The sequence below is a fragment of the Cetorhinus maximus genome, chromosome 19 (assembly GCF_964194155.1).
Source record: "Cetorhinus maximus chromosome 19, sCetMax3.hap1.1, whole genome shotgun sequence".
Classification (NCBI taxonomy): domain Eukaryota; kingdom Metazoa; phylum Chordata; class Chondrichthyes; order Lamniformes; family Cetorhinidae; genus Cetorhinus; species Cetorhinus maximus.
The window spans coordinates 62,006,206-62,024,161 of NC_135897.1; the positions used below are offsets into that span (position 1 = coordinate 62,006,206).

The 17,956-nt window shown below is 42.2% G+C and overlaps 2 protein-coding genes across 4 annotated transcripts in view; one reads left to right on the plus strand and one right to left on the minus strand.

The window, feature by feature from the left end:
• Positions 1-17,956, plus strand: part of LOC144693842 (chloride channel protein 2-like) — a 597,263-nt gene that overhangs the window by 290,566 nt on the left and 288,741 nt on the right. For both annotated transcript variants that reach the window (XM_078563927.1, XM_078563929.1), the window contains one exon: positions 14,357-14,434. In XM_078563927.1, the coding sequence (XP_078420053.1) occupies positions 14,357-14,434 (78 nt within the window). The remainder of the gene's footprint in view (positions 1-14,356; positions 14,435-17,956) is intronic.
• The window catches only part of LOC144693843 (heat shock protein beta-7-like), a 566,165-nt gene that overhangs the window by 230,493 nt on the left and 317,716 nt on the right, over positions 1-17,956 (minus strand). The window lies entirely within an intron of this gene.

A 17,956-nucleotide genomic window follows, 5' to 3' on the forward strand; every position in this document is an offset into this window, starting at 1 on the left:
ATTTAAATGTATACATGTTAGACTTTTAAGGTGTTTTTATCTGTTTTCATGGCCTTGCTAGCTTCTGTTATTTTCTGTTTCTCCAAGAAAAGAATCTTTTTTAAAATAAATGCTGCGTACAATGGAAGATCCAGATGAAATTATGTAATGTCAATTTTGTGTGTTTCTGTAGAAGTGCAGCAGTGCTTTTTTGAAAAAAATGGTTCAGGTAAATAGAATATTGCAAAAGAATTATGTATGTATTAGACTCTATCATTGCAATACATGAATGTCCCTTATCTTCATGGATGTTTGACAATAGGTCTCAATGGGAGGTCAGTTAGCTCAGTTGGTTAGATGGCTAGACTGCGATGCAGAATGATACCAATGATTCAGGTTCAATCCCTGTGCTGACTGTGTTAGTTCATGGAGGCCTGCCTCCTTGCCATGCCCCATGCTTGTGGAATGGTTCCCCCTCAAGCTGCATAGAACCAATTGTCTCTCTCTAATGGCGAGAGATGCCTCTGGTTCTCGATGATCTATGGTTAATTATTTCTGTGTCTCATCACAGTCAAACCAGGAAGCACTTGATACTATAGGATTAAGCAGGTTATACAAGAGTAAGTGCCTTGATGCCTCCCAGTTTCTGAGAAATTGGTGCTCAGAAAAGTATATTTAGTACACTTACAGGCATACTGTAATGCTTTACTGATTAAATCTTCCAGCATATCCTCATCAGTAATATAACAGACTCAGAGATAATTGATTTTATGGAGTTCTGGAGAGTGGCAATAAGAATATTATTTCAATCTGTCAGAAAAGTACTGAGCAGCATCAGCAATCAATTAATGGAGAAATTGTTTGAACTATATAAGTTCACATACATTGTTTGCAAATGTAATACAGCACATCTTTAAAATATGAGATCTGTGTGGCCGTGGCCTCTAATGATTTTACTTCCCTCGGGGTGGGGGGGAATCTTGGGGTGGGAGGCTTGGACCTCGGGGCAAGGGGTGAGGCGGGTGTCAGACCTCAGAGTAGGGTGGAGTGTTATAGAGGAGGGTTGGACCCTGGGGAAGGAGGGTGGGGGGTTGCGGTTTGGACTACGATGGGTGTATCAGACCTCGGAAGGGGCTGGGTCGACCCTTGGGGGTTTTTATTGTGGAGTGAGTGCTCGGTCCTTGTTGGAGGAGGTGTGTGCGGGCGTCGGACGAAGGGGGGGTGGTTGGACTTCAGTGGAGAGCAGTGTGGCAGGTTTGCCGGATCTTCAGTGTAGGGTCAGCCTTTGGGGGAGGTGGGGGGTGCTGGGGAGGGCGGGGTGGGGGGGTGCGGTCGGTCCTCATTTTGTGGGAGGTGGGGAGGGGTGTCGGTCCTTGGTGGGGATGAGGCGGAGGGGAGTTGGACCTCGGGGGTGGATGGATGCCGAGGGGGCAGGTCAGTCCTCGATGGGTATTGGTCGGTCCTTGGTAGGTGTTGGTTGGAACCCAAACTGGGCATCGGTGAACAGATTAATGCTAAGCAAATGCCACTTGATAGCACTGTTGATGACCCCTTCCACTACTTTACTGATGATTGAGAGTAGACTGATGGGGCGATAATTGGCCGAGTTGGATTTGTCCTGTTTTTTGTGGATGGGACATACTTGGCAATTTTCCACATAACTGGGTAGATGCCAGTGTTGTCGCTGTGCTGGAATAGCTTGGCTAGGGGTGCGGCAAGGGGTGGAGCATAAGTCTTCAGTACTATTGCTGGAATATTGTCAGGGACCACAGCCTTTGCAGTATCCAGTGCCTTCAGCCATTTCTCGATTTCATGTGGAGTGAATCAAATTGGCTGAAGACTGGCATCTGTGATGGTGGGAACCTCCAGAGGAAGCCGAAATGGATCATGCACTTGGCACTCTGGCTGAAGATTGTTGCAAATACCAGCATCCCCAGAGCATTACACTGGGTCCCTGGATACCTAGTCCAGTGACAATATGACTCTGCTACCCCTCTTTCTCAATGATATATCAATGACTTAGACTTAAATGTTTGAGCATGATTAAGAAATTTGCAGATGATATAAAAATTGACCATGTGGTTAATAGTAATAGTGGTAATAGACTGCAGGAAGATATCAATTGACTGGTTAGGTGGGTGGGAAAGAGGCAAATGGAATTCAATCTTGACCGGTGTGAAGTAATGCATTTTGGGCAGTGCAACAAGACCAGAGAATACACAATAAATGGTAGGATACAGAGAACAATAGAGGAACAGAGGGGCCTTGGAGTGCATGTTTATCATATCCCTGAAGGTAGCAGGACAGGTGGTTAATGTGGTATTAAGGTATTCAGGGCTGACAGGGTTAATGTGAGGGCTGGAGAAACAGTAGCTCCCTCATGATGATGTAAGGGAGAGTCACATGACTAGGAGTCTAGAAGGAGTCTTAGATTGAGTAACACCTGTAGTCTTGTATATCTGTAAATAGTCATGTTATCCAATAAACCAGTTATTGTTCAGACATACCTATGTCTCTGCAACCGTTCCATTGGTCTCTCACGACCAACATGCAACAGATAAGGTCGCTGAGAAGGCACATGAGATACTTTCATTTATTGGTCAAGGCATTGAGTATAAGAGCAGGGAGATTATGCTAGAAATGTATAAAAAAACTAGTTAGGCCACAGCTAGAGTGCTGCATACAGTTCTGGTCACTACATCCTAAAGGAAGGATGTGCTCACTCTAGAGGGGGCATGGAGCAGATTAGAAGGATGTTACCGGGACTGGAGATTTTAACCATGAGGAAAGGTTGGATAGGATGGGAGTGTTTACATTGGAACAGAGGAGGCTGAGGAGAGATTTAATTGAGATTTTAAAAAATTTAATCATGGGATGTAGGCGTTGCTGGCCAGACCAGCATTTATTGCCCATCCCTAATTGCCCTTGTATAAAATTATGAGGGGTCTAGAAAGGGTAGATAGAAAGGACCTATTTCCCCTAGCAGAGAGGTCAATCACCAGGAGATATAGTAGAATTTAAGAGTCGAAGAAAAATTTTTTTTACCCTTGTGATTGAGGGTCTGAGACTTACTACCTGAAAGGCTGATAGAGGCAGAAACTCTTATTGCATTTAAAAAATGCTTCAAGTGTTGTAACATACAGGGTTGCCACTAAGAGCTGGAATGTTGCATTAGACTTGGATAGCTTTTTTTGGCGGGCACAGATGTTATGAGCTGAATGGTTTCCTTCTGTGCAGTACATTTTCAATGTTTTAAGCTCTTGACAGTGGATTGCTCCTCAGGAGATAGTTTTACTGAATGTTAAGGTAGTTTTACTGCCTGGAATCCTTTGTTTTTTTCCCCCCATTAAACCTGGCAATTCATGAGGAGTTTGAGAAACATTAACCAGTGCTCCACACCCCTAGAATATGAATCACGAAGGAAGAGGAGAGATAATGTAAGAGCACATTAATTTCTACAGCAATCCGATTAAAATACTTGTGTAATATAGCTACAATAGTTATTAAGTTTGCATATTTTGATTTAGTCACATTAACTATCTGTAGAATATTAAAAATCTTTGCTCTGTGGTTCATTTTCATTATACATTCTTTTCCCTACATTTATAATAGAAACTGTCCATGTAAAAGTATACATGCAGGACCCTTTATGCTGCAATAACTGTTTCAGTTAACTGTTTCATCTTTTTTGTTACTTATGAGTACCAAGAGCATGATCTAACTGCAAAATGTGACTAGAGTGCTCCATTTCCCAAAGTACAGGGGGCTGGAAATCAATGTACTACAGCATTTTTGTTGAGTACTTATTTGGACCGTGTGCTGTTTGGCAAGTGCTGCTGTTTGGTAGCCTTCGTTAATGTTTTCCATTTTCTTGTGCAGTTGTTCCCAGGTCTTATGGGTAATGAGCACAGAATCAAGGCCAGATCATAGGCCTGGGGGCTTGGCAGGGGCTAGGCTCGAGTCGGACCTGGCCGGGGAGGGGGTGGGGGATAGTTGGGCCTTTAAGGTGGTGGGGCAGAGTCCATATGGAGGTTGCAGGGGGGAAGAGTCCTGTGGGGAGTGTAGTCAGGGGGTAGAGGGAGTTCCATTGTGGGGAGGGGGATTCCCATGAAGGGGTAGTTGAGGGGCGGGGGTTCTGTGGGGGGTGATAGTCAGTGGGTGGGGGGAGTTCCCTGGGGTTCGGGTGCTGTTGGTGGAGTCCCGTGGGGGTTTGGGCTGGGTTTGTGCCGTAGTTACCCAGAAGCATAGAAGTGGTTTTAATTTTTCTAACTTTTTCTGGGTAAGTATTGATGTAATACAGTTGGAACCATCCGAAGTTTGCAATTTAAATTGCATTTTTGGATGGTTCTCAGTGCAGGGCAATTGCTCAGGGGAAGTTTGCGCATCCAGGCAATTGCCTCGTAAACCTAATCAGGGAACTTCCAATGGGTCGGGGAGCAGGGGGGTAGCGGTGCTCCCCAAGCATCTTTGAGGTACCCCCAAAATACACTGCCCTAGAGCTCGGAGGTTAGAGTCCATCTCTTACCAACCATGCTGCAGCATTTTCCAGGGCAGGCCTCATACTCGTTGTCCATGGGCACTCATTTCCTGTTTTCACAAACATTTTGTCTACCTTTTTTTTTGCCAATGAATGCTTTGCCTCATTGCAACACTTTATAAAAACCTTTTCTTTGTGTTCATCAGTACAACTTATATAAAGGCTTTCCACATTTACCTCCATATATGTGGCCACTTGCCTTTTAAGCTGCTGCTGTCATAATAATAGCTGATTGTGGTAGTGGACTCCAATGTTAGATACTGTACGGTACTTTGTATTCTATACGGGGCCACCTGACCTGGGGGTTGAAGGTCAGACAGCACACGTTGGAGCCTGTCTTGATAGAGTTCGGACACCGCAGATATGTGTTCACATTAGGAAAATGTGTTATCAGTAAAGTTAGCTCAGCTACAATGTCGACAGCCTGTGTGCATCATTGAAACAAAAAACAAGACATGGTGTCAGAAGTAACCTAAACACAACAATGGAGGTTCTGAAACCACTGACAGAGCTCAGTTTGGAGGGCAATCTCCCCGAAAGCAGGAGGAGGCTCCGGCAGCGATTCGAGCTGTAACTCAGAGCGATGGGCAGTGATAAAAAAGACCCTCGGGTACATTCTTCCATCTTTCTTCATACAGCAGGGGAAGAAGCCCTTGAAATCTATAACAAATTCACGTTTGAAAGTGATGAAAAATAAAATGACTTGAAAGAAATAATGGAAAAATTCGAAGCCTACTGCAGCCCAAAGAAAAACATCATGTATGAAAGATACCAATTTTTTTATGTGCATGCAAGGCAGTGACAACATTAGTCAGTACGTAACTGAGCTGAGAAGATGAGCTAAATCATGTGAATTTGGAGAACTTGAAGAATCACTCATCCAAGTGATGCCGCAAATTATTCTGAGAGCGGCCTTTTAGAGAAGTTGATCTCATGCTGGAGAAAGCAATAAATATCTGCAGAGCGGCAGAGACAAAATGCCAGATTAAACAAATGACAGGAGATGATAAGCCGCACACGGTCAAGCAGTTAGATGCAGTTAAACGGAAATAGTCCTGGGAAAGAACAAATAGATAGCCTGAAGGTAAAAAGAACAAAACTGCTATTAAAACATTTAAATGCAGCTGATGCGGAACAGAGCATTTACCACGTAGTTGTCCAGTCTGTGGAAAGCAGTGTAAAAACTGTGATAAGCTAAATCACTTCACTAAGATGTGTAAGTTGTCATGAAGCTATTAATGTATATAATATTTTGGAAAATATTTTTCTTTCAAAATAGAGATTTAATCATTGTTTATGTCTTAATTGGATTAAAGCCAGCTAGCCTAGGTGCTTTGATATGTACTAGTTTTGATATGTAAGGGAGATAGCATGCGTTTGCATTTTTTGAATAGAGCATTCAAGAAGTGGGGTGAAAACTTGACACCTTTCTAACAGCTACCAAGCAATATGTTTATATTACTAATAAAATTGGTGCAGTGAATGGCGTTTCATTGTTAAAAGGTAAAGTTCAAAGAGGTTGTTGATACAATGAGAATTAACATGCAATGGGACTGGTAGGTATAACTTCAGTAGTTTTCGGGTGTGCAGGCAGAGGCAATGTAAGATCAAAACGCAGCAGCAAGTCTCCAACTGGCTCCACAGTGAAAGGAATCTCATTTTGAATTCATAAGGTGAAAATGCTTTGCCTGGTGTTTGATTAAGTCTATGGGTTGCTGTTGCCTTAATGGAGATTAGTTTGGGAATTTGTTAAAAGTTATGATAGTAGTAATGTGTATCCATGTGTATATATTTTAACCTGTGTAACTAATAAAATGTTTCATTAGTTTAATGTAAAACTTCAAGAACTAGCGGTCTGATTCCTGAATTTAGAGTTGCATGACAAACATAACGCTTAAAATTATTGGTTATGACAGTTGTTTAAAGTTCCCTCTGGGATTTTTAAATAACTCCACTTTACCAACTGCATCAGTCATAACAAAATCGAAGAAAGTGCACATGATTGCCGATGATGACACAGACGCTGAAACTTTTTGTTGGTGCAGTAACAACAAATTCCAAAGAAAGCGCATGAAAGGTTGATTTAAAAATTGCCAACATGATGGTGAATTTCAAGCTTGACACATGTGCACAAGTAAATGTCATTCCCATAAGCCTGTATTGTAAGATAAGCAAAGAAAAACAGCTAACTAAAACAAAAGTGAAGCTGTCCAGTTATACAGGTGAAAAAATTGTTGTAGAAGGCAAGAGCACACTTAAAGTAACTACAAAAAACAGTCTCAAGCACTTCTATTCATGGTGGTGAAAACTGATGCAAAACACGTTCTTGGAATCAAAGCTTGTGAAAATCTGAAGTTAATCAAGAGAATAATGACTGTCACCACTGATGACATCCTGAGCGAGTATAAAGATGTGTTCCAGGGGATTGGCTGCCTAAAAGGAGAACACACCATCAGGATCGACAAAACCGTGACACCCAAAATACACCCACCCAGGAAAATACCATTAATGCTGAGAGATCAAATGAAAGCGGAGTTGGACAGAATGGAGAAACTTCACATCATCAAGAAAATCAGATGGGAATCTGCGAGCCTGTCTGGATCCCAGAGACCTAAACCAGGCGGCACAAAGACAGCATTACCAGCGGCCCTCAGTAGAAGAGATCATGTGTAAGCTAGCTGATGTAAAATACTATTCAGCCTTGGATGTGAGTTCAGGCTTCTAGCAGGTCAAGCTGGATAAACGCAGCTCCTATCTCTGTACCTTCAACACACCATATGGGCGATACAGATTTTTACGCTTACCTTTTGGTATTAATTCAGCTCCAGAGGTGTTCCACAGAACAGTGGAGCAGCTGTTTGATGGGTTAGAGGGTGTGGGAATCTATATCGACGATGTGCTGGTCGGGGGAGCGTCACAAGAAGAACATGACCACAGACTGAGGCAGGTGCTGGTCAGAGCTAAAGAAAGAAACCTCAGGTTGTAGAAGGAAAAGTGCAAAATAGGTTTTCATGAAATCAGGTGCTTGGGACATGCCTAAAAAGTGAGGGGCTGAAGCCGGACCAGAGTAAAATCGAAGCAGTCATGAACATGCCACCCCCAGAGTGTAAGAAAGACTTGGAGAGGTTTGTGGGAATGGTGACCTATTTTGGGAAATTCATTCCGAACATGTCAGACCTGACAGCATCTCTCAAAGAGCTTCTACAAAATGATGTGGAATGGCACTGGGAACAAAGTCACCAAGAAGCCTTGACCAGTCTGAAGAGAGCACTGACCAGGTACCAGTGTTAACGTGTTAAGATGTCAGTCAGTCAAGATCTCAGTGAATGCTTCAAAGACTGGCCTGGGAGCTGTCCTCTTGCAAAATGAGGCACCAGTGGCATACGCTTTAAAGGCAATGACTGAAACACAGTAGCAGTATGCCTAAATAGAGAAAGAAATGCTAGCAATTGTGTTTGTCCTAGAACGCTTCCACCAGTTTGTCTATGGCAGAGATGTAGAGGTAGAGACTGATTATTTAGAAGCTATACTTAAAAAGCCCTTCAACTGTGCACCACCTAGAATCCAAAGATTACTAATGTATCTGCAGAAGTACCAGGTCTGAGTTAAATACAAACTGGGCAAGGAAATGTACAATGCAGAGACTCTGTCACATGCGTATCTACCCATCACGGAGGAAGAGGATAAAGAAACGGAAGCACAGGTTCACATGCTGACAAAGAACTTACCTGTGGCTGTAACCAAGTGGATGAGATCAGGGAAGTGACCAAGAACGACGCCACCCTGAGAAAACTGCAGCAGATTGTGCTAACTGACTGGCCCACACATTGTAGCGGAGCCCCATCTGCTGTACAAGAGTACTGGAACTTTCATAAGGAATACTTTTCAAGGGAGAAAAGATCATAATTCATGCAACACTGAGGAAAGAAATGCTGCAGCGCATACATGAAAGTCACCTCGGCATAGAAACATGCAGGAGATGAGCTTGAGATGTAATGCATCGGCCTAGGATGGGAGCACAAATCAGTGAAATGGTGAATGTGTGTGCAGTGTGCCAAAAGTACAGTAAATCACAACAAAAAGAACCACTTCAACCACACAGTGTTCCATAGAGGCCCTGGCAGAAAATTGGAGAGGACTTGTTCACATTTGACAACAGCGAGTACCTACAAGCGGTAGATTATTACTCAAAGATTTTCGAGTCGGTGCTGCTGAGAAATGATAGTAAGAGCAGCACTGTAATCGTTCAAAATCAATTTTTGTTCGCCACAGAATACCTGAAGTGCTCATCTCAGATAACGGTCCACAATTCTCAGGCACTGAGTATCGCAAATTTGCCCAAGACTGGGAGTTTTGCCAAACTACACCTAGTCCCAAATATCCACAATCCAACGGAATGGTGGAACGTAAAAACAAAAAGCTACTGCGGATGCTGGAAATCCAAAACAAAAACAGAATTACCTGGAAAAACTCAGCAGGTCTGGCAGCATCGGTGGAGAAGAAAAGAGTTGACGTTTCGGGTCCACATGACCCTTCAACAGAACTGAAGTATAGTTAGGAGAGAGGTGAAATATTATTTATTTATTAGTTATTTCACCTCTCTCCTAACTATACTTCAGTTCTGTTGAAGGGCCGTGTGGACCCGAAACGTCAGCTCTTTTCTTCTCCACCGATGCTGCCAGACCTGCTGAGTTTTTCCAGGTAATTCTGTTTTTGTTTTGGAATGGTGGAACGTACTGTGCAGACCTTAAAACACCTGTTGAAGGCGGCAAAGGCAGGTGGAAGAGACCCGTACCTGGCTCTGCTGGATTTCAGGAATACTCCAATGGAGGACATTGGATCATCTCAAGCGCAGCTCCTTATGGGGAGAAGACTAAGAACTAAGCTCCCAACTGCGCCACAACTGTTATTTCCACAGCCAGTGAGCTACAGTGTGCAGGACCTGCTCAAACTGAGACAGCAGAAACAGAAACAGTACTTTGATCTCTGCCCAATCTCTGCCTGACCTGAACATGGGAGAGAGAGTGAGGATTCAGCATGAAGGGATCTGGAATCCTGCTGTTTCACAGGAATCACAGGGGAACCAAGGTCTTACATAATGCAGACTCCAGATGGACAACAGAACAGGAGAAACCAGAAATTCTTACAGAAAGCAAATGAAACATAACCCTGCTCTGAAAGTATAGCTGAAGATCAAAAACCAGAATGCACCAGTGAAGCAACAGATAACCAGACAAAGCCTGAGAGTCCTGAAAACTATCCGAGGAGTGATGGTCAGAGAGCTGGAGAAGGCCTCTTGTCCTTCAAAATCACCTCTGTCACCATTCAGAACATCCAGTGGAAGAATGTGAAAAAAACCACAGAGATACAGAGATGAGTAAAAGACAAAACAGACTGATCAAAACAGAAGGAGAAAGAATTGATAAGAGACTTTGTGTACTTGAGTTGTATAAAAGTTTTTTCTTTTTTAAAAAAGGCAATGTCATAATAATAGCTGATTGTGGTTGTCGACTCCAGTGCTAGATATTATACGGTATTCTGTACGATTATACGGGGTCACCTGACCTGGGAATTAAAGGTCAGAACCCACATGTTGGAGCCTGTCTTGATAGAGTTCAGTCACTGCATATATGTGTTCATGTTAGGAAAATGTGGTATCAATAAAGTTAGCTCAGCTGCAATGTTGACGGCCTGTGTGCATCATTAAAAAAAGAAAGAAATATGACAGCGGCTTCCTTTTTATTCTTTCCACAGTAAAATGTGAGCTGCTGAAGTATGATTTCCTGTGATGAACTCCCAGCGCCAGGCCCAATTGAGCTAGGAGCTGGCATACATAAAGCTATATTAACCAATCATGAAAACTCATTGCAAGCTGATGGCCTACATCAGCAATGTGTAAGCTTCAATCTGCTAAATTTGTAGAATTTCTGGCCTTAGGGAACTTTGTCAGATTATGAATTCATGATTAGTCTAAATGCTAGCAAATACTAAGCTTAAATGGTGGCTCATCGTGAGAATTCTGAGTTCCAAAGCCTGGCTTATGGTAAACTTGCAGCGTTGGTGTATATTTACAGTGTTTTAACTTCATCACAAGCCTTTTCTTTGTGAAACCAATATTATACCTATTACTGCACAAATCCAGCAAATATCTTAGTGCAATCATCCACAATAGGAAGCCAAAATTGTTGCATAATTGTTTGATGATATTTATAAATAATTTTGACTAGGAATACTGTGCAGTTTCATTGTGGAATTGTGTGATGGATGTTAAGAGCTATTATTAGATACAGGATTTCTTCTCCAATGTTCTACTTGCCAATTTTCATCACTACGAAAATCAATGAGCCAGAACCATTTCTGAATAAGTTACCGCAGGAAAGTGTTTTTCCAAGTTTTTTAATGCTCAAGTTGAAACGATTACAGGAACTCAATCACCTGGGTAAATACTTTGAAGAAGCTCCGCTCTTATGAAAAAGGGTCCAATTTTAACTCTCTGCAAGTGAATGGGTTTTGAGTGAGTTAATATCATGCCCAAAATGTTTGGAAGTTCATTTTGTCGGGATCGGGAGAAAAGTTGTTTGGCATTTACATTCACAAGTGATGCATTTCAACAACCGCACCTTGCATTATTCAGTGCCTTCAGCATAGGAAAATATCCCAAGGTGCTTTTGGAGACATAATCAGACACAAAATGGATGTCAAAAGGAAGAAGGAGATATAGAGAGGGGTGGCCTAGAGGTGGATATTATGAAGGGTCTTAGGAGTACAGGAAAGTAGAGAGGCAAATGGGTTTACACAGGGATTCCAGAGCCTGGATAGCTTAAGATATGTTGTCAAAAGTAGGTGGAAGGAGAAGGGTGAGGATAAAATTCAGTTAAGGGAATGGAGTAATCTGGAATGGAGGAGGTCTAAGTCTGGAGAAGATTGCAGAGATGAGATAGGGCAAGCCACAATAGGATTTAAAATTAAAATAATGGATACCAGCAGGGATAGCAGTACTTTACATGAGAGAGCTTACGGACTGCAGAGTTTTGGTTGAGCTGAAGTTTATAGGAGGTGGAGATTGGGAGGCTGCCAGGAGAGCATTGGAATAGGCGAGTCTGGAAGTGACAAAGGTATAGATGAGGGCTTCAGCAGCAGTTAAACTGAGACAGGTGGAGGCAAGCAGTGTTGCCGAGGTGGAAGCAGGCATGCCTTGTGATGGAGAGGATATGGGTAGGAAACCCTACTCAATGTCGTAGAGGACGTTCAGATTGTGAACCATCTGGTTCAACCTGAAACAGTTGCTGGTGAGGGGGATTGAATCAGTGGAAAGGGCATGGAACTTCCCAGTGTTTAACTGGAGGAAATATGCAGCTCAGTTAAGTATGAATGTTGGCAAGAAATCTGAAACATCAAAGCAATGGACTGATTGAGAAAGATGGTAGAAAGGTAGAAGTGGGTGCTGTCTGCAGTGATGTAGAATCTGCCCAATGTCTTTGGATGATGTTGCAAAGGGCAGCATACAGGCGAGGGAGAAATGGGCCGATCATGATTCCTTGGGAGATTTCAGTGTTAACAGTGCAGGGGTGGGAAGAGGAATAATTTCTGAAGACACTCTGCATATGATCAGGTAAGTGAGAGTGGAACCAAGTGAGGGCAACCCCATTGAATCAGGGAACCAGGAGAGGCTTGTAGGAAGATAATGTGGTTGACCATATGGAAGACTGTGGAAATATCAACAAAGACAAAGAGTGATAAAACTGACATTAACAGAGGATATGTGTTGTGATGTTGACCACTGCTATGGCATGTGCAGAAACAGAAACCTGATTGGGCAGATTCAAAACTTAGAGTTGCGGGGAAGGTGGGCACAGATTTGGGATTTGACAGTATATGTTTAAGGACTTGAAGAGGAAAGTGAGGTTGGAGATAGAGTGCTAGTTTGCAAGGATAGTGGGGTAGAGGATTTTTTGTTAGAGGAAATGAGTTTAAATGGTAATGAAAGGGATGGGACAGTAACTGAGGAGAAGGAACCAATTACAATGTCACCTGGCAGGAAGACCATGAAGGGAAGTTGACTTGATGACAGTTTAGTAGGAATGGGATAAAGGAAGTAGAAGTAGTTATGGATAAAGTTAATTCAGTGAAAGCATGAGGGAGATGAGAGAGAGAGACTAGAGAAATATGTGTGGGCTCAGGGCTAGGACAAGAGAACTGAGAAAGAGGAAGAAGCAGCAGATGATCTTAATCTTGGTAACAAAGAAGTCCTCACACTTTTTGGCCATGAGGTTATAGGGTGCAAGGGAGAGGGGTTTATGGAGATGGTTGTGTAGAAAAGGAGCCAGTGTTTGTTGGATGTCCAGAATAATTCTAGAGTAGTATGATTGTGTTCTCTGCTTATAAACTTATACACAAATGTTCTTCTTAATTCGTTCATGAATGTGAGCGTCGCTATCAAGACCAGCATTTATTACCCATCCATAATTGCCCTTAAGAAGGTGGTGGTGAGCCGCTGGATGAGTACAACTCCAACAGAACTTAAGAAACTCAAGCAGATTCAGGCAAAGTATCCGCTTGTTTGGCATCCCATCCGCCATCTTAATCAGGCTCTCTGATCCACCGCCAATGCACAGTGGCAGCAGAGTGTATAATCTACAGGATGCACTGCAGTAACTCACTAAAGCTCCTTCCAAACCCGTGACCTCTAACATGCAGCAGGCTAAGGGCAGCAGATGCATGGGAACACCACCACCTGCCAGTTCTTCTCCAAGATACGCTGGATCTGGACTTGGAACTCTACAGTCGCTCCTTCATTGTTTTAGGGCCAAATCCTGGAATTTTCTTCCTAACAGAACTTTGGGTGTTCCTACACCAAATGGACTGCAGTGATTCAAGAAGGCGGCTCACCAGAACCCCCTCAAGGGCAATTAGGGATGGGCAACAAATGCTGGCACAGCTAGCAATGCCCACATCAAAATAAAAAGTATTATCAGCGAACATCCCCATTTCTGACCTTTATATATTGGAGGGATGGTCATTGATGAAGCAGCAGAAGACGGTTGAGCCTAGGATACTACCCGGAGGAACTCCTACAGCAATTGTTCTAGAGCTGAGATGATTTGCCTCCAAAAACCACAAACATCTTTATTTGTGCGAGGTGTGATTCCAACCAGTGTCATCTTCTCTTGATTCCCATTGATTTCAGTTTTACTAGGGCTCCTTGCTGCCACACTCAGTCAAATGCTGCCTCGGTGTCAAGGACTGTCACTCTCAGCTAGCCTCTCAAATTCAGTTCTTTTGTCCATGTATGGAGCAAGGCTGTAATGAGGTCAGGAGCCGAGTGGTCCTAGTGGAGTTTGAGTGTTCTTTCATGAAGACAGCAGTCGATTAAAATAAAGGGTTTAGAGAGACAAATCCGTCCTAATTGCACTTGTGAAAGAATGGATATTATATTCAAAGAAGTGTACATTTCTAATATTAAGACCTTTCATGCCAAGTAACGAGCATGATGTATTTTTCAATGTATAAATTTGACACAAAATCTAAAATACCATGACAGTATACTTCATACGGCATTTTTAAATTAAAAATCCCTCCAGTAATTGTGATATTTTATTTATTAGGGTTGTGGTTGTTAATTATAGAGACGTGAATACTGTATTAAAGAAATTGCCTCAAGCTGCACTAACATCTTGACTTTCCTGTTCATTAGCTTGTGATGTGGCATCAGCTTTTAATGTGGCTGCAAATGACATAACACCTTCTTGATAGTTCCTTTAATAATTTTTCATTTTTGACCTTTGCTTATAGACTCGATCCTACTCATATCTCGCTTTTTTTTCTTCTTTTAATCCACAGGGACCTTTTGTTCACATTGCAAGTATGTGTGCTGCATTGCTGAGTAAATTCATGTCACTGTTTGGTGGGATTTACGAGGTAAGATTTCTCACATATTTAGAAGTATTGATTGAAGCAAGACAGTCATGGTCTATTTTATTTGCATCCATTGTGCACTCTTGCTTCTGCACGTGCTTCTTTGTCTTCCATTTATCTCCCCATCTCCCCTAGAACTTCTGCAATTGTAAATCTTTTGAATGAATGTCATTAGGGCCGGAAAGGAGGAAGAAGAATTGGGCAGATGGCAGGAGGAGCTACTTATAAAATAGGGAACCATCATAACACCATGCCATAGAGCCGGAGCACATTGAGAGCTGACCAGAGCATGGGTATATAAAGGAAGTTATGGTGAATCTTTATAAAACACTGGTTCAGTCTCAACTGGAGTATTAACCTGGATTTGCTCCGAGTTGAGATTACTCGGGAGCCCTTTAAAAAGGCAGTGGATCCCGATTCCGGGATTTCCAACCCCATTCCCAGCCTGTCTGATTTTTGGGAGTGCCTTTTAATGGGTGTGGGCTGGTTTTTGCCAAATGCCTGCATCTGGCACTCCTGACCTGGTCAGTTCCATTGCGGGGATAGGCGTCTCCTACATCTCTGCAATTTTCATGGTGTCGGGCCAAGTTTTCAAAGAGTTGTGGTTCATCACCCCTCAGAGGAGTCATGAATCCTAATCTGTTGGAGTTAAATGTGTTAAAATGTGCATTCGAAAGGTGCTCCTCATGCCTCCTATGCTAAGCTCTGCTCTTTTCCCCATCCCCTATGGCCCTTCATTCCCCCATGCTAAGCTATGTGCTGCCATGTTCACTGACCCACTAAACACAATGATCCCTATAGTGTATAGTGGCATGTATAAAGATAAGCTTTGAAAAAAGTAATGCCATTCATAACTTTCTCCTATTTTGAAAAAAAGTCATTTCACTACAAGCTAATAAATGTGTCAATCATCCATTCCTGTAAAGTATCAATAAAAAACCCATAAACCCTTAAAACTTCTTAATTTGTGTAAGTAAGTATTATGAAATTGGCAGCAAAGATCAGAGAGCCTGAGCTGTCAATCAAACAACATTTTCTCTGGGGCACAGGTGTTTTAGTACTCTAATGGATGTCTGGGCTCTCAACCAAGCATGCGTAATGAGAAATTTCACAGCAATAGATGTATAAATGAGTAAGAGAATATGTCAAATCCTGGAAAAATGGCCATGCAATAAACAATGTTTGATGGTATAAAGCATTAGATCTTTTGTAATTGCTGTCCCACATCAAGGCTTATACCATTAATACTAATAATGACTAAACTTGGACTAACCCTGTCTTCCACAACCTGCATTTAAATAAAGAAAGACTATGTACAGTTCTCCTTGGTAAAATTTTCACTGCTTTAGTATTGGAATGCCTAGCGTACTTCTAGTTACAATTCTTAGCTGTGATTTGGTTTAATACATAGAATAAAAGAGGGAAGGAGATCAAGTGACACAGGAAAATAGAAATTCATGGGTCTGGATTTTACCGTCGCTGAGTGGGGGCGGGTCCCGCTCGCCGGCACGTAAAATGTCGCACGGTGATGTTGGATGGAACTCCCGACGTCACCATGCCCCATTTAAATTTTCAGGAAGGCGGGGGTGCAGCAAAATCAGCTGTGCACCCGCTGACCTGTCAATGGCCACTTGAGGTCATTGACAGAGCAATTAAACTAATTAGTGGACCTGCCTGTCCAACCTTAAGGTTGGCGGGCTGGCCAGGAGCCCCGGTGGCAACTAGAAAAAGCATAAAACCTCATCCACGGGCGGGATGAGGTTTCATGTAGGGTTTTAAAAATTTTAATAAAGTTTTTTTGGAAATTATGAACATGTCCCAACTCATGTGACATTGGGGACATGTTAGGGAAATTTTATTTTTCTATTTTGTGCTTTTTCACATTTTGAGCTGATCTCCCTGAGGCCTCAGGGAGATGAGTGCGCTCTTTCGTGCGCATGCACATAAAAGAGCGCACTCTCGATTTTAGGAATCCACCCATGCCCGCACAGGGAGCGCATAGCGCTTCCCTGCGGATGTCACACTGGGCGGGCCTTAATTGGCTTGCCCACGTAAAATGGCGCCACACCTCCGATTAGGGGCACCGATCGGAAACGCACCTGCATGCGCCCACCCATCAATTTCCCCCCCCAACCCAACAGGAGGAAAATTCAACCCATAGAGTCTGATCAGGTGGGCAGCAGAGAGTAATAAACTGGAAGAATACCAGCCAAGGTATGCCAGTTATAAAAGTCAATGCTTGTGCAGAAGTACAAGAAATTTTAAGTCTGAGCATATGAACACTTAAGCAAGCACTGTTTAGTTAAGAAGAAAGGTATGCACAAGGAATACAATCTAAAGGGGAATGACCCATACAAGTGGAAAATTGAATTAATGCCCTTAATCTAACCAGCAAAAATAAGCATAGGCAGGTCAGTAGTCATTACAGTGATTAACCAGCGCAGCACAAGCAAAAAATGTTCTCATTTTGCAAACATGCAGCAGGACCCATTGTTCCTGTTTCAGTGCAGTGTTGCTGTGAAATGCCAGGACAGGCCAAACTTGGTAAAAACTACAAGAGAATGTATTGACTAACAACACAGGTCCTTTAAAAAAAAATCTCATTATTTCATCTATATGGTTAGTCATAAAAGAACCCTTATTAAGAGTTTCTATCATTAGAAAATACTTTTGATCACATTAATCATATATAGAAGGCGGCAAAATTGATGATGTTGCACGTCAAGTTCCAGAATACTGTTGCTTGGTTACAGCAAGTTAGTATCAGATGAATCTCTTGTTAATATTTGTTTGTACAGTGACTGTGAAATAGCATCACAGCACTTTAATTTGGAAAAAAATAACCTGCTACTTACATCTAACATTTCACTGGGCTTGAACAATTGCTTTAGAATGTGCCTATCTTTACTCGGTTTTGCAGAACTGCTCAGAATTTTAATTGCAGAGCTGCAGTTTTCAAGCATTATGTTGACGGATTCACTGGGATCAACTTTTCATTAAAATTCTGTGACCTTCTTTTCTGTTCTATACTATGTTTGAGAATTGACAGGATGTAGTCATTAGGACCAGAGAAGTAGATTACACAAAATAATGATTTTGCATTGCCTGTCTCAATGCCAGGAGGATATTCAAGGAACGTGAACCACGGGGCGATGACTGCATATTCTGAATGAAAGACTATTCAGTATTTGGGATTAGATTTCCCTCATCTCCTAATAGTCACATAACGTTTCTTTCAAAATAGCAAAACAAAACTTTAATGTGATTAATTACTGTAACAGTGTGCTCTAATTTGTCCTCTATCAGTTGACAGGTGATGGCACGAACTGCTAATTTTTATTTTTTTTTAGTAGGCGTGATGGTCTACACTGCAGTGCAAATGTTTTTTTTATGCCAGCATCAAAATAAATGGTTTATCGTAGATATTGAGATAACATTAACTGGAAAATCTAGACAGTTAATGTGGCAAACTGCACATTTTCATAACCTACAAGAGGTTGGGCTCTGATTTAATTCCAACTGAAA